Source organism: Sturnira hondurensis, unplaced genomic scaffold, assembly GCF_014824575.4.
Source record: "Sturnira hondurensis isolate 20B ecotype Veracruz unplaced genomic scaffold, ASM1482457v3 Scaffold0022566, whole genome shotgun sequence".
Classification (NCBI taxonomy): domain Eukaryota; kingdom Metazoa; phylum Chordata; class Mammalia; order Chiroptera; family Phyllostomidae; genus Sturnira; species Sturnira hondurensis.
The window spans coordinates 12,459,246-12,480,570 of NW_028095197.1; the positions used below are offsets into that span (position 1 = coordinate 12,459,246).

The window sequence follows — 21,325 nt, forward strand, 5'->3', positions numbered from 1 at the left end:
TTATGAGATTTGACTTGGGCATATTCCAACACAATGTGTGTGAAGAATGCACCCGGCCAGCAGATTCGCGACAAGTTTGTCAGAGCCAAAACTGCCCGAGTCATCAGAGACAGCAGGATGCCCGAGACGGCAGGCCTGCTGAGGGATTTGCAGCTGTGTTTATACCTGATCTTGGTTGGACTAGGAAGCAAAAAGAGGTGCCTAAAACTATTTCTGAGAGACTCGGGGGCTGTTGTGTTGAGTTGAGTGGACCAATGCGGGTGCAGTTACCACATCAGATTCCCTCTCTGTGGAGCTGGGAGCCAGGCTGAGGCCTCAGACATGGCAGTTGGCAGAAAGACTCACGGGGAGTTGGAGGAAGAGGAATCCTGACAGTGCTGTGTGGTTGTTCTGGAAACTGCACTGCCTGTGTAGTCTCTGCTGCTGCTGCTCCAAGCTGGGTGGCCTTGGGCGACGCACAGAATTTCCCGATCCTTAGTTTTTCTGTCTGTAAACTGGAGGTCTAGTGTATCTGCTCCAGACTAGGCCTAGGGTACATGTGTCGTAAGTTACAAGGAGGATTCCGGGAGATCACGGTTTATAAAATAAGTGATGGACAAATGTTAGCTCTTACAGTATTGTTTGCTTACAGGTTGCAAAAAGGACAGATTGAGAGAAGGCCCCTGAGGTTAGAGACCACACCTGTCTCATTCACCATCCTGTCTCCAGCCCTTGGCACATAACTATAAGCTGTTTAGCCCACGTTTGTTGAGTTACTAAATGAGGGTGGGTAGGGCAGAGTTTTTCCCACCTCTCTCAATAGCATGGCTTTCCCCGAAAGTCTCTTGTAGACGAAGCCACCTCCGTTCTACTTCATGGTGCCAGGGCTCTGAGTTTTCTGAGCAGATTTTGTGCCACTGTGGATTATAGCCAGGAAATCAGCACAGATCATAGTCTCAGTGGCCCCCAGTCAGGAGGGCACTGGGACCGCATCAGCGTTAGAATCCCCAAAGACAATGCCAGCAGTCCATTGAAAGTGACGTTTCTCTCTGAACATTTATTCCACAGTCATAGAAACTGAAGATGGAAAAGATGGGAGGACATCTAGTCCACCCACGCGGTTGTACAATAAAAGCAGCGGCTGGAGCAAAACAGCCGGGCCACGTCATGCTCACAAGACGGCATCCAGTTGTTCCCGCAGCGGAGTGATCGCAAACACATCAGAATGATGGCACAAAGCAAACAACACTCATTATAAACCTTAAGAAAATACTTTCAAGTACATTATTTTCACAAAACAATGAGGGACTAAACTAAAAGGAGAATGAGGGAATCCCGGATAAGATGGATGGTGTCAGGGGGTGAAGAAAGGAACAACAGAACAGTGAAGACTGTGAAGTGGTTTTGATGACCGCAAAGTTTCTCTGGGAGGCTGCTTGGAGCTCCTGGTTTGCTGATCGGAAATGTGAGTTGGGAGGAAGAGAGGCTCTGAGGCATTTTCCTCCCCCTGCTTCTTCATCCACACCCAGGAGAGCTCACCAGCGGCGAGGCCAAGCCGACCCAGCGCCAACACTGAGAAGCCCATCGCCCACCTGACAAAGCTCTGCTCTCCTTGGCAGCTGCTCCACTTACACTTCTCTGGTTGGCACAGAAGCAGCAGGTCCTGTGTAGAGTTTGTGCTACAGCAAGATTCAACCACGGAGCGTCACCTCCCGGCACATTAAAGCCCCCCACCGATAGGGTCCCTGTGGCCGTCCTACATGTTTGTCCCAGTCCTTCCTCCAGCTTGGCTTTAACTGTTGGAGGAATCCCCTGTCCTCTACCTGGAGGCGTCCATGCTCCGGGGCCCTGACTATTATTGACATGGACCCATCTGCTTTAATGCACTCAGTCATTCTTTACTGGGGGCTTCCAGTGCCAGGAGTTCTGCCTTGGAAAACAGGGCTGGGGGGGTGTGTGGCACGATCATGCCACACTCCAGGTTTCCCAGCACCAGAGCTCGGACCAGAATGGCCTTCCTCATCTCATGAATAACAACCCACAAGAGGAGGCAAAGCTGCAGCGTCCCCGCCATCCCTCCGCACCACAATACCACCTCCACCTGAGGACTTCTGAGCTTGGCGTTTTTCTGAGCCAGAGGAGAGCCGAGAGAACAGAGGTGGGGCAAAAGAGAAAGGAAGGTTTTCAAAGGACCTGCCATTTCTTGAAATCTTTTTACAAAACACAACATACTGTTTCACGAATTGCAAAAACACTGTTCAATCACTACCGATAAAAATAACCATTGCTACTGAACATGAAGACAGCTTCATTTCACCACAAGCAATTAGCTTTGTTTTTCTTTACCCGGAACCAGGAGGCATTTCAAGCAGTGCTGATAGCAATAAGCTTGCTTTCAGCCCTTGCTGCTTCGTGCCGCATCCTGGCCACAGTTTTGGCTAAGCGGTTCCCCAGAGGGTACTGGAGGAGCTGTGCACTGGTCATCCACCTCGTGCAGAAGCAGGGCGGTCTGGCTTGTTATCACCACTGCTCAGAATGCCTTAGTAGAGAAGCTTAAGGTAAACCCGATATACAAAAAATCCAAACTTACAAAACAGACACATTAAGGGATAATTCATTGCATTACAAAAGGATTCTTTACAAAAGAATTCACCTCTGGGTTCCTTTAAGTAGCCAGCTTCTCAAGTGCAGTCAGGAGATGAGTTATAAAAGTGTCCACATACAACGTTGGGAGCATGGCTGTTCCATGAGTTGAGGTACGCCTGTACATGAGCCTTCCAGGCTGCTCAGAGGGCAGGGGTGCTCGGAGCGTGGTGGAGTCTCTGCAGCACCCTTAGCTGTTGCAGATGGCCGGGGTGAAGCAGCTGAGGAGCATAATCTTTCAAAGGCAGTTGCAAATCTACCTCTGGGCCTGGGGCGAGAATGTGGGCGGATAGGGCATTTCAAAGCAGATGTCCTTCCTCTTTCCAGGCTCACCTGTTCCCTCCCCTGCTGAACTGTTTCATCTGTGAGGTTGATGAAGTCTAACTTTAGAACCCTCCCACCTCCCTCATCAGTATCCCTGCGCCTACATCCACCCCTGGGTTCTCTCAGGCAATTAACTAATTGCTGAAGTGTTATCTAATTACAGCTTAGGGTGTGATCTTTCCCTGGGAGGTTGGGTAGCTCTCGGTGGGAATGCAGGGACTCCATTCAAAAGTAGGCTTTGCAGCATCTGCAGCTGTTACAGGGCCCCGGGGCTTGGCACAGTGCTGCCAACTCATTGCGGGTGAGCAGACGGACTGGGGTGCAGCAAAGAGTACTGAGAAGATAAAGCAAACAATTGAAAAACAAGGAAGTCTTAGTCCTCAACGGTGCCCAAACTAGGAGGGCCTGTACAGAAGGTGAATCAGCAGGTACTTGCTGAAGTTTTTAAAAAACTCAAAAAAATCTCTTCTCACTTCTCCCACTGCCTGGGACAGTCACACGTCTCCAACAGTGTTTCTTGAGGAGTGATTTTTGGACCACATGGGTCAGGTACGTGGGAGCTCACATCCAGTCTCTCCCCTGGCCCCCACCCACCATCTGGGGAAGGGTCCTGTCAATCAGCATTTTAACGACTTGAACCTGGATGATTCCCGTCTACACTAACACTGGGAACTGAAGTTCTGTAGTTCCCAGAGCCCTTTGCTTTCCTGCATGTCCAAGCAGCTGTCCAGTGGGAAAGGGATGCCTGGGCAGAGGGGGAGCCACGTTACCGATCGCAATCTTTAAGGGCATTGATGGGGCCTGGGAGAGGATCGGAGGGACCAAATCTGCTTGTAGCTCCTCAGAGGAAAGTGGGTGAGGAGCTGGGAGACTGACTTGGTTGTTATCAAGACAGGTGTGAGAAGCACAGGGCATATTTCTGAATGGTGAAGACTACGGTGTTCACAAGCTTGAGGTTCATTTTGGGGATTTTTTTTTTGATCCAAGAGATAGGTGACTGCTGATCTGAAAATGGCCTCGTATGGGGTTTGCAGAACATTTTCACCAAACCCACAGTTGCACTAAGCACGGATATTCCAGTTTGGTCCTAAGGCCACACCCGTGTTTTGTTTTCCTCTGTTTCTCTTTTACAAAAGGCACGCACTGCCGCGGAGCTGCTTAGTTGGATTACAAGTACACTCCTGTTCATTTCTTAGCCGAATTAGTTTTCTGGCCGAGTGCTTTTGTTCTAAAAGCACGGTGTACATTTTGAATGCCTCTTTGGCCTGTCCTTTCTTCCTACCCGCCACATTCCCGTCCCCTTTCACAGTGGCACGTGAACACGTTCCTACTAAACATTCATCAGGATGGTGTCAGAGAGCTGGAGCGTTCTCAGAATCATGGCTTTCGCCCAGTGCAACCAGTCCTTGCCTCTGTGATGCTAAGAAGCTCCGGTGATGTTTGTAAGCACGCACTTCCCTGTCCTCAGTTTCTCTAGCTCTGACCCTGTTCCTCATTCAGAGTGCAGGAACAAATCTGGACTGGGGAGTCAGAAACCACAGCCCTGCATAGTCCTGTTCTATACGGAGAATGAAGTTGACAACCTAGTAAGACACAGGTCTGGGTAACAATTCTTTTTATCTCTCGTTGTTCGTGCAGAGAAAGGGCTAAAAGCCAGACATAGTACTGTGGCACTCCGTGAGAAGGTTAACAGGAGCTGGGGTTGTCTGGCAATCCACAAATCCCTAATGCTGTACTCACTCCTGACTAATTTGAGATTCCTGCTCTGAAAGGCTGTTACCCTGGAGACCTAGGGAGTCCGCTTGGGAAGAGCTGCTGCTGCCTTTTAGGCTGGGGAGCACGGACTTGACCTCAGAGAAGACCTAGCCCTCAGCGTCCCCACGCCTTTGTCAGTTGTTACAAAAGAGCATTACAAAGTGTCTCAAGGGCTCAGAGGAAGGCCGGAACCGACAAAGGGGAGGGGCGGCGTCAGCTAGGACTCAGGAGTCCGTTTTGTCCGTTGATACTCTTCCAGCTCCGTTTTCCTGCTCACGGCCAGCTGCAGCTCCTGCTGGATCACCTGAATCTGCTTCTCCAGCTCCGATAGCTCCTGCATCACTGAGTTCCTCGCCGCGTGTACGGAGTCCGCTTTCCCGTTGGTGGTCAGCGAAGCAGGGAGCTCTCTTCTCCTCGGAGGGAGAGGGATGTCCTGGTGGGTCCCGATGCCCAGCTGGTTTTGTCCTCCCTCCTCACTGAAGATGTATTTTCGTTGGTGGTCGTGACTCTGATGGGAAGTATTCCACACGGAGAGCTGATGGGGCCCCGCGTTGGACCTGGGAAACAAAGAGGCACTGTAGGTTGACCTTCCACTCTGCAGCTCTCAAAGGGCCGTTCCCCATCTGTTAGCCCTTTCCTGTGTGAGTGATCTGGAGCCGGGCCCGTAATTCAGAGACACAGGAACAAAGCCATGGGCGGACTGCCTGCCAGCTGCTGTAAGGGGGATGAAAGGGGCCGATAGAGTTCTTTTCAACTAAAGTTCAAGGTCTTATCGAGTCTTATGCTGCCCTAAAACTGGAACAGATGTATCCTCTGCCGAGCTAATGGACCAGGGCACGGCCCAGTCTTACATCAAGAACCTTAGATGCCTTTTTATTCCCTTCCTGCCGGTGAGGCTCAGAAATCAGCACTGCCCTGAAACATTCTGTGGCTAGAAAGATGGTGCTTCAGTAAAAGTAAGAATAGGTTTATTCAGCTGCTGGGCTCTAATTTTGAGCCTGATCATAGATACTATAACATGGCTCATCTTTGGTCTCAGAGGTAGGACCACCCTGATGCTCACCACGTCAGAAGTTTGAGGAGAATAAGACATACGATCCACAGGTTTCAGCAAAGTCTCCCATTACAGGGGTGCCTTTATGTGGGTTGGGACTGACAGCTCAGTTCTGAAGCTTAACAGCAACAACAACAACAACAAAACACACAAGAAAGCCTCAAGCCCTTGCCAGGATAATGACAGTCAAATAGAGGTAGATTTTCAAAATCCTCTATTGGACTTGGGTTGCACCACACACCACCCTCTCAGAGAGATGGCCGTAGACAGCCAGAGGGTTACTGATGGCCAGGTACAGGAGGTGGGGGGAGGATCTGGTTTCTGAAATACACTCCGACAGTTGGACACAATGAGGAGAGTTTCTTGCTGCGAGAACAGATTAGAGCCTAATCTGCAAGGCCACTGATTTCTTCAGGCCCTTATGGAACAAGACGGGGGAGGAGGAGGAGGATTATGACCACTTTTGCAATCTACCACAGGGCCAGACAGAACAGAAACCCTCTATTAGGTCCTTGTGTCTCGGTCCCCACTCATATAACTGGAGGAAGACTTTATTCTTGGACTCTTACTTGCCAGGAAGAAGGAGGGGAGGACCTTCAGGGGGAGGGGTCAGGGGAGGGATACTAAGGTCTTGGTTCAGGTACACGGATGAGAACTACACCACAAGGATTTCCTAGGACGACTATTTCATTTTGCCCTGTGAGAGAAGGCGAAAGTGCTCACAATCCTTTGTTCTTCCTCGTCCCTGCCTCTCTGTAACGTGACTCTGTAGGTCATTTTTACTAAGAGGATTCAAAAGGGGGACGTTCGTTTTCCCTTCCCTTTGAATTTAGTCCATTCTCATGACTGTTTTGGGTGATAGAAAGTGGCAGAAGTGGCAGGTGGCAGTTTCAAGCCTAAACTTTTAAGAACCTCACACATGTCCACTCTCTCTCAGAACCTGCTGCTGCAACACGAGCAAGGCCAGGCTAGTGTGCTGGATGATAACAGTCCATGCGGAGAGAGTCCCCAACCTGCCCAGGTCACCCAGCTGAGGACCCATCACAGACCGGCCAGCCCGGCAGCTGAGTGGCCTCCCCACTGCCCGCGAGCTGGCTACAGACCTATGAGCCAATGTAGCCGAGGTCAGCCAGGTCAAACGCCCGGCTGACCCACAGATTCATAAGCAACTCCCTGTTGTTTCAAACACTGACCATCGAGATAATTTCTCACAAAGTAAAAACTAACTGACATATGCCCCAAGCCATTAAAACACACAACTGCATTCCAACCACCCTGTCATTCTTCAACATTTCTCATAGTTTCAGTCTCATATAAACGAGCAGGGGGTACCAGAGCTCCGCTTTCACGTATCCTGGGCTGGGTAGAACTTCTACAATGAGCCCGCTTATAGTTCTCCTGGCTTTATACCTGGATCAGAGATGGGGTTACAATTTCCCTTCTAGCCTTTAAATGTTCACTTCTGCTTAATTTTTTCAACTCATTTCCCATTGAGTTTGAATAATTTCAAAAGAATCTTATTTGTGGTGTGTGTTATATGGTTTACAATTTTTGTGTATCTAAGAGTGACAGGAAAGGGAAAAGGGGGGTGTACTGGAAATTCAGGGGGGTGAAGGATACCAAAACTTACATGAAATCACATGTTAAATAAACCAAGGGCTATGTATAAATAGTCTCTTACAGTCGCTACTTTTTTCTCTGCTTTAAATAAAGGAGCAATATCAACTTTCATGCCATGACCCAAAGTTTCTCCCAGCCTTTCTTCAAACCCAGATGTTAGTAATTGACTCATTTATCTATTGCTTTATGCAGTCAACAAATACGGAGCATACAGGAGGGATGTCACGTTGTGGCAGGTATGGGCATTTGCAGAGACACGCTTCCAAAGAAGAAAGAGGAGAGTTTTCAAGCCAACAGAACAAACTCTAATATAATTCACAATGGGACAGGGAAAACCTTGCAGTAGGGGGCATCTACTTTACCTGTTTTCTTGGACTGTGCAGGCAACCAGAGAAATCAGGTAAGTGGATTTAGCTAATCTAGTTTTCTCTAGAGCTTTGTACACGTATCTGGAAAAATAATGTAGATGAATAAGCAAAAGCTGGATTCCACAACAAACTACTCTAGTGCTGCAAGTGCTCTGATAATGGACAGGTGGCTCTGGGCCACTGTGCATGCCAGATGCCGGATGCTGAGGATCAGACACCGGATGCTGAGTGTCAGACTTGGTATCTGATCGGAAGGAATGACTGTGGTACACTGCTGCTCTCCACGGTGTTTAGGTTGTGTTTTGTATCAAGCCTTTCTCAGCCTTGGAGTGTAATGTGACCAGTGAGTGAACTGTATTTAACGTGAAAAAGAAGCTAAGCAAGCTTCCGCAGAGCAGTTGCGGACATGGAGGTCCAATGCTCCCCTAGACCATTCAGAAGAGACATGACAGCTGTGGGGCCTCAGACACTTGCTGCTTTTGACAGGTGGGAACTGGGTTGTAAGCAGGTGGCACGGGAAATGTGGACCCAACCTGAGCCATAGAGCTTTGTTCTGCCTTAGTTCCTTCTCAAAATAAAGGGTTCTGGAAGGGGATTTGCCAAGAAAAGTGGCTATGTTGAGTGAAAGACGCATTTGGTTCTCAATTTAGGCCAAAGAGATGTGTTTGGACTCACATCACAGTTGGAGGGGGGCTCCTGGGCTTCCTGTTTCTATTACGGCTGGAAAACAAATGCTTTGTCGTTATGAGATGATGTCTTTGCTGCTGTGACTTCTTGTGTTCCTCTGGTTAAACATTTATGTAAAAAATAATTACAGAAAAAAATATATGTAACATGACATAGAACAGCTGGGATCTGATTAGCCTACAGCTTGTCACTGACAGGGATCGGGCTATGATACAGGGAGACCACAGACTGAGCTCGGATGAGGGGTGGGGGGGACCCTGCTCACCAACTGCAAAGAGGCTTTACGAGATAGTGGAAGGGATTCTGACAAGCTAGATGCAAACTGGAGATAAGGGGATTGCAGAGTCCCAGGGGAGGTTCAAACGAGAAAAGCGAACCACGGTTTTCACCCCATTTTCCTTTTCCTCTGTTTCCCAGAAAGCCAAGCTTTGAGCCCAGGATCTGCCCTAGATGACAGTAGCTTGGAGGTAACACCCTAAACAGAGGCCCCTGGGCATGCGGAGGAGCCAGGGGGCCGCCTTGGGCAGCCACGCCAGGAGCCAGACCCGGACCCTTCCGACATCTTTAGCTGCCGTGAATGAACAGACAACTGTCATCCACTGGCTAGATGTGGGCAGGGGGTGAAGTTCTGATTTCAAACGTCTTCTGTGCATTTAGGGCTCGTTACTTTCTGGTAATGAGATGCTCTTTTTCTGGGGAGTTTGTAGTAAGAGTGCCAGGAAATGAATTAAGCAGAACACATCTGTTGCCTGTTTTGCCTGTTCCTAGGAGTACTGCAGTGGAGTGGGGAGCAGAAACATGCCCAAAACGCGACAGTGCGTGAAATTAATTACCTGTGGGATTCATGAACTGTCTTACCTGTATTTTGTACACAAGAGTGATTACTAAAATAGCTTTGTTTTTAGGGCTTTACGTATATTATCTCATCTAATTCTCACTGCATCTCTCTATGGAATAGGTACTGTTTTTATCCCAATTTCACACGAGGAAGCTGTGGCATGGAGAAGTTAAATGATGTGCCCAAGGCCACACCCGCTGTCAGTGTCCAAGGCGGGATGTGGATCCAGCCGCCTCACTCTAGCGGCCACACCTGAGCTTTTACCCACGATGAGTGTCGCCTACGCTGCATTTCGATGTTCGCGTATGTACAGATATGTTCTTTGTCCGGTTTCTACTGGAAATCACACACAGTTCTACTGATTGTGTTTATCAACAGCATGGTCCTAATTTGATCCGAATTATTTATGCATAATTTCCCTGTTGAGCATGGAGTCTCAGTTTTATCTCTAAACTTTTCCATGAACAAATTTGAAGGCGTCTAGCACTGGCTTCTTCTTACCTCTTCGCCACACGCTTAGTCTTGAAACGCGGCTTCTTCTCCTCTACGAATGATGTATTTAGTGCTCTGTGTAATCTCTGGTGGAAAGAATAGATTCACATGTGGAGATCATTAGAAACACACAGTCAGGGACAAAGTTCTGCCTGTGATTTAATAGTGTATCTTGTCCCTACAAACCTTGGCCTCTTTAAACAAACTTCCAGGGATGCCTGAAAAAAGATCAACATTCAGTCCCAAATCTCAAGAGAACAAGAATTATGTTATTATTCTACCTGGAGGGAAAAAAATAACTTGACAGGAAGCTTAGGGATGCTCTGAGTTGTAACAAGGTACGTGACATAAAAAAGAGCTGCCATGACTGAGGTGTGGCAAAAGGCCCGGTGCATTTGCTGATGGTGTGTGTGTGTGTGTGTGTGGGGGAGCCCGAGCTTCCTAGCAGCCAAAACGAAAAAGGAAAGAAGATCATTTGAGAATGAAAGTAATCCCACTCACACACAATGAAGATCAGTTCTCTGAGGAATTCTCCTTAAAAAACCAAATTCTTCCTAGGTTGAAGGTAGAAATAACAGGGTTCAAGCATAACTGAACCGATAGGTTACTTAGAAAAAAATGGACTGTGATAACAAAGAAGCAAAGCCCGTGACTAGCGCAGAAGTGGCCCCATTTTCGGGACCACTGAAAATGCAGAGAGAACAAGGGTCCGTCCGTGGGTTCACAGGGAATCAGGGACTTTCAGCTCGTTGAATAAGTTTCAATTTTGGCAAGAAAAGAATCTACAGAAAACAAATTTTTACGTCCTCTCTTCAGATTGTCACTATTTGGTGAAACCAGGTTAAAAACAATTCTGTTGCTTTCACTGTGAGCAGCAGTGGTGGGTTATATGAAAGGAAGAGGCTTTCGGGGAGAGCTTAATTCGAGGGGAAAGTGAATTAATGGGATAGAGGGAACTGTGTCTTATACAGTGAGGGTGTCTGCACCACCCTAGTTCTCATGGTAACTTGTCATTTGTCAGTCTGACTTGGGGCTCTGCAGATTTCTCCCACTACTGGGAATTCTGATGTTTAAGGACACTGGAGCATAAACAAACAGACAAACAAACAAACATTGGAGCAAGGCGCCAGCGGCACGCACCTGGCTGGTGTGGAGCCAGTACTGCAGCCTAGACTTGTTCCTGATTCGTGGTAGCAGCAGCCTGTACACTATGTGCTCGCCAATGGCCGTCAAGATGGACAGACCCAATCCTGCGCACAGCAGCACGAAGAGTCCCGAGAAGTGTTTGATGCCCATTTGCAGAGTCTGGGGCGAAACAGAAAAGGACAGGCCGTGAACACGATGCTCCCCTTAGGCCCTCACGTCTTCTTTCTCAGATGCAGATGGGTTTTTTCTAGACCCGGAGGATGCAGGAGACTGCGCCTTCCTGTGTGCTCTGTAGAGCTCCCTGTGAAAGGAATGTGGCCCGGAATGAGGCCGCTGCGCAGTTCCTGGGGAGCCACTCCCATAGGGTCCTCGTATAGGAAGGCCCCCGGGCTGGTGCGGAGACCCTGAGTCGGGACCATGCTGCAGTCTCCAGGGAGAGGCTGATGGGGAGTCCGATGAAAGAAACAATTTAATGTGTTAAAACCTTGAGTGGTTAGTTATCAAGAAATGAATCTCTCTCAGGGACACAGAATGTGTAGGTTGCAGGGGAAACGATGATGAATTCAATAATTTTGAAATTTGGGTCTGGCAGGGAACCTGGGCATCAACTACTTCAGTGGTCTCATTTTACAGATGAGGAACCTAGGACCAGAGAAGTGGGTCCTAGGTCCCCAAATTCGCCAGCCGTAGAGGAGAGAGAGACGGGACCTAGGATTTATTGATTGCTTACTCTTTTGCACTGAGACAGGTATGATAACTGCAACTGATAGCTGAGGACACTGATGGCCCTGCAGCTTTGAAGTGACAACATTGGTCTGCAGGTCCATGTTTGTGTCGCTCCCAGGTCTGGACTCTGCTGCGGTCTCAGCAACAACAAGTACAATAACTAAATGGGCAGGCACTTTGCTGAGGGGTTTGCATGTGATATCTAAGAACGCTCATGAGTTCTCTACGGAGCAGGTATTACCAGTCCCTGGTATCGATGACGAGTCGATCCTGTAGAAGAAAGGGCATGTAATATGTTGAGTGCCTACTATGTGTCAGGCACCCTTCAAAGTCCCACAGGATGGAGATAGGAGGGTTTTGTGCTTGCCTTTAGTCAGCTTGAAGCTCGGGAGGAAGAGAACATGTATACCTCACAACCCCAGGGTTTTGGGGAGGAGCTGACTCATGAGATGAGATTTAGAGTGAGAGAGGCAGGTGGAACAGGAAGCATTCTAAGCTTGTGGTGTGGAAACAAAAAAGGAAAGATATGACCCCCTGGCAGGCACAGTGAGGTGGGGCTTGTGAGATAGACTGTGGCTTCGGGGCAGGGTGCACGAGGCCTGTGTCGAGAGGGAGAAGCTGGGACACCGGGCAAGCCCTCAGATGCCAGTGCTCAGGAGGAGCCTGGGTGTCAAGCCACAGGCTTTTGGTCCCCATTATTGCCCGCCTCATCTTCCGTCTTTATCTAACACGGTATGTGGGAGGCACGATTCTGAGCTCTTTACCAAAGCAGCAGCTTGTTTAATGCTCGTAACGACCTATCAGGTAGGTAGGGACTGTTACTATCTCCACTTTACTGGTGAGGTAACTTAGGAACAAAGGAGTTAAATAACGAGTCCAAGGCCACATAACTAGTAAAGGTTAGAGCCGAGGTTTGAACCCAGGCAGCCTGGTTCCAGAGCCTACCCTTGTAATCACATCATTGACTGATGTGGGCAATCCTCCCATCCTTTTGAAGGGATTTTCCTTTCTTTCTTTCTCCCCACCTCCACTCCCAGTCCAGGAGAGAGAGCCAGCCAGGTATGGTTCAGGCCTGGCTAGAGTTCCTGGGTATTCCAGGAAGTGTATCGAGAAGGCAGAGTTCAAAGGCAGAGCTTGGAGGTCTCAGGCACTGGTGGAGGCCAGGGCATGGAATCTCGTTTCCTGCACGACACACTACTTCAGGCCGTGACTCTGGCTTGAAGATGGGGGCTGGGATCCCTGGTGAACGAATGACTACAGGTGAGCAAGGGCGTAGAACAGGCACCAGGTCCTGGAGACGGGGACACAGGCAGGAGGACTAGGCAGACCACCTGAGAATGCAGGTGGAAGCCCACCCTAGGGAACAAGGCATGCTGGCCTAGGATAGGGTAAGGAGGTGTACTGGGCCCTGAGGGCTACATAGATGTGAGAGCTTTTCCTGGGACATCTCTCTACAGGTGGTAAACAACATCTAACCTTGACCTCCAGAAAGTACTTACAAATGTGTTTGGAAATAACTTTTGGCCTGGACCTGTTGTAACATATACAGGAACTAGTCATCACAGAAGGGTTCGATGTGTTGTTACTGCTATGGATGAAGAGCAAACGGAGGCAAGTTGCTTTGGACTTTAGCATAAACATCATTAACCATTTGGCAAAACAGTAAATAGACTGGCACTGCTTTTTAAAGGCTCTGCCAAGATAAGGAAGAAAAATGTAACTTATAGTGAGTCATCTTCCCTTTATTTATTGACTCTTTTGTTATTTTTTATTATTTTAAATTGAGCTTATTGGGGTGACACTGGTTAATAAAATTATATAGGTTTCAGGGGTACAGCTCTATAACACATCATCTGTGTGTGGTGTTGTGTGTTCACCACCCAAGTCAAGCCTCCCATCACCATTTATCCCCTGCCCCCCTCCTCCTGCTGACCTTTCCCCACTCCCCTTCTCCTCTGGTAGTCACCATGAATCGTCTGTACTCTTGTGCACAATAGTCTCGTTTTCCTCTTGTTACCTCAACAACAAATAGGCTGCATCCAGTTTATTTTATACAGCTCTTCCTTTAAATTTCTGTTGTTTACACCCACACACCAATAGACAAATAGAAATATCAATAGTTACTTTTTTTAAATTGGCATATAATATGTGTACCAGACACCAGTGGGGTCCTTTGACCTTATAACCCTGTACATTAAATATCATTATCCCCATTTCACATCTGAGAAAATTGAGTCTCACAGAGATTAATGACCTAACCCAGGATCATGCAGCTAACCAGTGGGGAGCCGGGCTGTGGATCCAGATCTGTCTGAGGCCAAAGCCCACACACCGTTGACAGATCCCTGGCTGTCTGCACTTTGTTCCCTATGACAACTTGCAAACATTTGTATTCAAAGCTCAGCATCCTAACTGAAAACCTACTATACTCTGCCTGGGAGTGCCAATAGAAATGTTTAAATTGTGACTGAGCCTGAGTGATAAGACGTACGGCTGCAGCTGTCACTCGCTGCTCGTCCCCGAGGCCCACAAGGTCAGTGTGCTGTGCATCGTCGTGTGCACCTGGCCCATGCCGTCACATGAGAACTGGTTTTCTAATGAGATGAAACTGGTGCAACTTGCCATGTATCGTTGGTGAGAGGAAAAAGAAGGGGAGGAGCAGTGAATACTCGATGTCAGATCTGTAACATAAGTTTAAGTGAGGCAGACAAAATGATGATTGCAGTTGTGACAGGAGAAGAAACATCGCATTCAGATTTGCAATCAAAGCCCAGACTCGTGTCATCAAGAGCTGCATAAATGAAAGCAAAGAGATGCAAACAACAGTATGCTTTTTATTTTCTTCATCGCTTCACCTGCCACTTCATCGGATAGCTCACAGCCACACGCTCCTGAGGTCCCCAGTGTCGAGGAGAGAAGACTACCCCAAGGTTTAGCCAGGGAGAAGTCTCAGTCATTTATGATTTCCTTTTGTCCTTCGCAAGCTCGCTGCAGCTCACCCAATCTCAGATAACTCTTTAATCAATAAATAACCATTCAGCCCTGACCAGTGTGGCTCAGTAGGTTGGGTGTCATCCTACAAAGTGAAAAGTTGTCAGGGCCCATGCCTGGGTTGTGGGTTCCATCCTCGGTTGGGGACGACCGATCAATGTCTCTCTCTCACGTCAATGCTTCTCTCCCTTTCTCCCTCTCTTCCCTTCTCTCTATAAATAAATAAAATCTTTTAAAAAAGGAATCATTCAAAAATTTACCTTATGTGCTCACTTTATTTTGCTAAATGTTATTTATTTATACTTATGTTTCCTTAATATTTTATTTTATTGTTCCTTTACAGTAAGCACATGTGCATTGCACTATGGAGGAAAACACACCCTGCACACTGAACCTACGAATACCCAGGAATTAAATATTAAAAAGAATGGTGTCCTAACTGCTTTGTGCTATGCAGAAATCCTTGGTAGATTGCCCCACCGGACAATCCATGCATCGTGCACGAGACATTAAACATCTATAAGGTGCCTAAGAATATTTTAGTGATATTTAGGGAAGCTGGTTGGATTTTAGTGGAAGTGGGAATGCTTTATTGTTTTCCCCTTCTAGAGTAATGGGAAGGACCCCCGCCCTCTGGAAATTCAGTAGCTAACACATTTTCTGGAACAAACTAGAGTCAGATAAAGGGAGGGGTCTCTGCCCAGATCTCCAGTGCTCCCACTCACAGGCAGAGGCTGGGACCGCCAATTTTGTTGCTGCCCAGACCTTGCTTTGAGTCCTGCTCCGATGTAGATGCTAGAAACATTGAAAGCTGGTTAGATAACTGACTAGTTCTCAAACCTCCAGCAGGTTTGTGCAGTTGTAAAGTATTTCACTCATCAAGTGCCTTGGATGTGACTGCCTGAGTCCTACGAACTAAGCCTGCCTGGCTCCCAGTCCACACCTCCCAACGCACAGCAACTACGCAGTTTCTCTGGTCCTCTAACGAGCCCTCTACTACTTTCACTGCCCATTCTCTTTCCCTGACCTGCTCCAACAGGCGTTCGTCCCTACTTGTTACCTAAACAACACCCATGGAAGCCATCAGTGACCTTCACATTGCCAAATCCACTCGTCAGTTTTCACCTTATTCATGTATCAGCCCAGACACTGTTGATTATTTAATATTCTTCGATATATTTTCTTCACTGTTCTTGGGATACCTCTTTTTTTTATTATACATCAGTCTTGCTTCCTGGTTCCTCCCCATCTTTCTGAACATAAAACACTGGCAGGCCTTTGGTGACCTAGCTACACTCACTTTCTTATCCAGACTCGTGGCTTCAAATGCCACCTATGTGCCAATGACTCCCAAATTTAGATCTTACCCAACTCCTGACTCAGCCTTGCTATGTGAGTATCTAACAGACATCTCAAACTTAACACATCAAAATAAACTCCTAACTTCTCCCCTGAAATCTGCTCCACACACAGTCTTGCCCATTTTAACACATTTCCATCCTTGTGGTTGCTCAGGCCAAAGACCTTAGAGCCAACTTTGACTTCCCTCTTTCTCTAGTGTCCCGTACCAAGTGTGTCTGCAGATATGGTGGACTCTACCCTTGAAGTATGTCTAGAATATGATGACTTCCTACCTCCTCCACCAACCACCCTGGCTGGTCCAAGGCACCATCATCGCTCTCTTGGTCTCTTCAAAAATGCCTTCCTAATTGGCTCCCTGGCCCCTGCAGCCTGTCTTTTGCATAGCAGCCAGAATGACTCAAAATATGTCAGTCTTGTGCCCAGTGCCCAGCGATGATTCTCCATCTCACACAGAAGACGTGTCAGGTTTTTACAATGGCCTAGAAGACCTTATGTGATTTAGCCCCACGCATTCTAATTTTACAACCTTCTCTGACTTGTCAGCCGTGTGGGCTTCGTCACTTCTCCTTAAATCTACTGAGCAGTTTCCTGCTCGAGGGTCTTCGTTTTCTGTCCTCTCTGCCTGTAAACTCTTCCATCAGGAATCAGCATTACTCCTCGCCTCCTTTTCTTCAGGTCTCTGCTCAAATGTCACTGATCAGTGAAGTCTACCCTGACCACCATGGTTACAAAGGAAATCCTGCCTTCCTCTTCTCCGTCTTTCCTGGACACAGTCTATCTCCCTTACCTTCCTTTATTTTTCTCCCAACAGAATATCTATTTGTTTATTACCTATTTCCTTTAAAATTATTTATTTATTTTTAGAGAGAGGGGAAGGGAGGGAGAAGGAGAGAGAAAGAAACATCAGTCTGAGAGGAAAATGTCGATCAGTTGCCTTCCAGGGATTGCCTCCAAGAAGCCAGGGGTCTCGTCCATTTTTGTTCAGTGTATGCCCCCTGGTTATCTGGTATACTGAGTAGCACTTACTAGATTTTCAATAAATTTTTTGAAGGAATAGATGACAGAATATGAGAGCTAGAATCTTTTTGCATAATATTAATTTACAAATGTGTTTGTATGATATAGTAAAATACACGTATGTCTTCCCCCCCAAATACTTTCATAGGTCTCAGGAGATTTTTAGAATAACTCTGTGAGGAAGGAAGATATGGATGGATATTCTCAACTGATAGGTGAGAAAACAGAGGCTTCTCCAAGGGAAGAAAGGGGTGTCAAGGGGAACTTGCCGTCCTGACTTCCTCATGCCAGTGTTCATCAATTTGAGGACCTAATGTGGGAACCTAAATGGAAAATATATTTACAATTAATAGAGTAAGAAATTGAGGATTAGATGCAGTCATTCAGCAGGCTTATGTTGGAAGTGTGTTGTATTGATTTTTTGTGCTTAGGATCCTTTCTTAGGGGAGCTGCCCTTCTCCGCATCATGTTCTTGGTGTGTTTACCAGTCAGACTCTCCACTCCTTGGGTTGTTGGTGGAAATCAGGCTCTTCCATGGGATCACAAGGGTAGCATTCCAAGGACCCACACATGAGGGACTGTGGTGTGGCAATATGGCCTTTTCAGTTGGAAATCTGCCCCTGGGTTTGCCATGTCCCCCCATCTCTGTCTGTCCTGCTGTGCAGAAAGTCCAACTGTGTCCTCAGCAAGACCAAAGCAAAAGCTAGTGTCCAGTTTCTTTTGGAGCCCATGCCATCTGCTACAGGCCCTGGTCGCTGCTCCCGCTGGGAGAGAGACCACACATGCCAACAAACTGGGTGAGTGTGCGTCAAGAGCAAGAAAGCGGAAGAGCTCCTTTGTTCCCCCGAGATTATATAAACTTGGGTTTGGAAAGAACCAATCAACTTCCCCAGCTTTTGTGGGCTTTGGTTGGGTCCACACCCCCTAGTTAGACTGACAAGCTTCTAAGGTCCTGAATCTCCCTCTGTACCCCGCAACAATCCTGTATGGGAGAAGGGGGATGGGAGGAGGGTTAATCCCCTGGGCAGAGAAAGCTGTAATCCCCTGGGGTGCATGTGAGGCTGTGGCTTCCTGGTGAAGCCAACAGGTTCATGTTCCCCTGTTTATTAAGCTCAACATCTAATTTCCTCTCTTATTGATAATTAGCTAACTACTTACAGTAACATTTGGTCACACCAGGCCAAGCCTGTGACCCAAGTAAACCAATTTGCATTGGAAACAGAGACCTTTGGCGTTGAAAGAGGCTGGAGCTGAATGCACTGTCACTGCCTAAAAGACAGTCTCCTACTTCCTGCGACTAACTTCCCTGGATCCTGTGGTTCCTGTAGCATCCTCAGTTACTCTTTTTTTTTTCACTTCAAAACATTATTTTTTTTAATAATCCTTTTCTTGTTTAAATGAATCTGTTGCTTGCAACCAAAGAATCTGAGCTGATAGACCGCTTACAGGGTTTAAACCTCTTTAGCTCTGAGGTGTGACTATAATCTTTTTTGAGATAGGTTTGACTTCTCATGCAGAACGCTGCAATGGCTGTGTGAGCCTGTTCTGGAGAGATTTCTCTGACAGGTGCGGCTTTTCCCTTCTTTGCGTGCTTCCACAGGTTGGGTGTATAGCAGGTGCTCAATAAATGCTTATTAAATAAAATGTGCACCTGAAAAGGAATTAGGTGTAATCACTCTCAAGATTTCCAGTGTCTATTAAGTACTTTGTCCCAGAGCAAAATGACTTCAAGAACTAGGGGAAATCACTTTATTTTTCAGTGATCTCATGCATTAAACTTTGTATGATCTCGTCTCTAAGTCTGTAAAACCAAATCTCGGTGTTCAAAACAATTTTCTTGTTCTTTAATAAGAGAGTGGGGGTAAGGGAGGAATAATGGTTTTAGTGAGAGGTAAAGAAAAGAAAGGCTATGGAGCTCCTGAAATATTGACTTCTCCTGGATACTTGGAAGCTGAGGGAGGAGGAGGCATATGCTGTTTCTAATTTTAAAGAATTGATTTTTATTTTTTGCCAACCCACTGTTTTGCCCACAAGAATCTTAGCTCAATAACATTAGTCAGATTCATTTTTGTGTCCATACACGTGGCCCTTTGTGAGGGAGAGATAGAAGGTGGAGACAGGCGTGAGGTGTGGGCTTCCTCGGTGCCAAGGACAGCTTCCAGAGTTTACTTGGCTGGAGAGAGTCGGGTAAGATTGTACAGTGTAATTGTTTGGGATGTCTAAAAATAATTTAACAAGTCATGAAAAGGGAGGAAGAAGACCTTCACTCAGCAAATCTGGAGTTTCCTCTTTGATAGATACGAATTGAAAAATCACATGTAACAAAGGAAGCAAAACAGGAGATGGTTTGCAAAATCCAGGGAGAAATGGCATGAATGAAGTGAATGGTACTCACACATTTGGATAAGCAAAATAATGTAGAGCAATAATGTGCAGCCATCAGGGGCTGCAGTCAGGGAACTTCCCATCACTCCCCAGGCCCTGGGGGCTGGGCCACCTTGTCCAACCTAGAATCAGCGCATCCCCCAGCACCGCCCCTGTGGCTGAGGAGAGACTTCTCTCTGTCCTGTGTCCCTTGGGGCTTGGGCAACCATCTTTTAGCCTTCGACATGGTGTTTAATTTGCTGCATTAGCTCCATAGTGCAGCCTTTTGAAAAAAAAAATCTTAATTTATTATTAAAACAACTCAGAAAAAATTCCAAAAAGCAAATTTGAGATAATTAACCATAATCTGTTTATAGTTATGGTTATTCTAATAACTATTTTCAAGTCTTCATTTTTATAAACAATTACTGTTAATTCTTGAGTTCCTCTTCTGAGTTATGATCATAGGCGTAGATATTTTCCAGAGTTGTAAACCTAATGTCTAATCATTATACTTCTTAAAATAATTAATATTATTTTCTAAAATTATATGTGGTTTCATAGTCATTTTATTTATTTTAGGAGCTTTATCTACAACCTATTGTTTTATACTAACTGACTTAACTACCCCCCAAACTACCAGGTGCTTAATTTTCTATAATATTATTTATTTATATACGTGATCAATATTGCTACCATCAAAAATCTTCTGTGTACAGCATTTTGAAATGATTTTTTATTCTTTTTTTAAAGATTTTATTTATCTTTAGAGGGGAAGGGAAGGAGAGGAGAGAAATATCAATGTGTGGTTGCCTTTCGTGAGTCCCCTGCTGGGAACTGGCCTGCAACCCTGGCATGTGCCCTGACTGAGAATCGAACCACGATCGTCTGAGTCGCAGGCCCGTGCTCAATCCACTGAGCTACACCAGCCAGGGCTTTTTATTCTTTTTTTGAGATCTCTGTTGCAATGGGTGGGGTTAGCAGGTCAGATGATGTCACTGTTTTGACACTTGGTGGGTGGAAAACAGCCCCTGGGAAGAATGAGGACCATGCCCACGCTGCCCAAGGTGCCCCCAGGTCAGATGCTCACATCCTCAGTGGCCCTGCTTTATGATTAATCCTTGTTTCTTGCTTTAAATATTCTCATTCGTACTTATGCAATGAGTGAGGCTAGTTTTAAATGTTTTCCTGATCTCCTTTTGTATGAATCACATATTTATATCCATTGCCCAATTACGCATTTCAGAAAAGTTTGAAAAAAGCTCATCACCCCTTTCCTAACACGCTGTGTTTCTTCATTTTTAAGTTTTCTTGTTAGCTCTGTTTTGTTAGATTTTATTATACAGAGGTTTGAAATTTTATGCAGCGGTGCTTACATTATGGTAAACTCTTTTGTTATTGCAGTTGTTAAAAAATATCATTTGTTGGAATTAATGTTTTATGACCAGTTGTTTTATTTTTGAGAAACAACGAAGACTTTGATTCATCTTAAAGCTTTGTACTGAAGAATGGAACACATTAATTTTTCTTCATTGTGACTTAAATTTCAGCCCACGCTTCAGAGGTACTTTAGCCAAAAAAAGGCCACCCCATCCTGGTGTGGCCTCTGTTCCTTTACGCTAATTTTAATTTTTACTTCTAAAAAATCCTCAAATTTTACAAATATTGGGAAATAAAAAAATTGTGAGAAGAAACACTTTGTAAAACTAACAACAAAACGATCTCTTTCTGGGTCAGAGTTAGCCTGTGAGCTGTCAGATGGTATCCTTTGATCCATACAGCTTTGTGGCTGTGTCCTTTCAGTGTTATGGTTTTTTATGATGATCCGGCTGTTGCCTTTACAGCTGACACACGATTTGCTGCTATTCATACAGTGTCTGGCCAGCAGGATAGTTGTGGTCCCACTGTGAGTGTAGAGGGGTCCAGTTCTGATTCTCAGTCTAGGGGGCTGACTTCTCT

General features: G+C 46.4%; 1 protein-coding gene across 1 annotated transcript in view; it reads right to left on the bottom strand.

Annotated features, from left to right (window-relative positions):
- Positions 1-1,016: 1,016 nt before the first annotated feature.
- Positions 1,017-21,325, bottom strand: part of GRIN3A (glutamate ionotropic receptor NMDA type subunit 3A) — a 161,050-nt gene continuing 140,741 nt past the window's right edge. The window contains exons 7-9 of the mRNA XM_037035963.1: positions 10,901-11,065; positions 9,770-9,846; positions 1,017-5,258 (exon numbers count right to left, since the gene is read on the bottom strand). Coding sequence (XP_036891858.1) covers positions 4,919-5,258; positions 9,770-9,846; positions 10,901-11,065 — 582 coding nt within the window. The 3' untranslated portion in view covers positions 1,017-4,918. The remainder of the gene's footprint in view (positions 5,259-9,769; positions 9,847-10,900; positions 11,066-21,325) is intronic.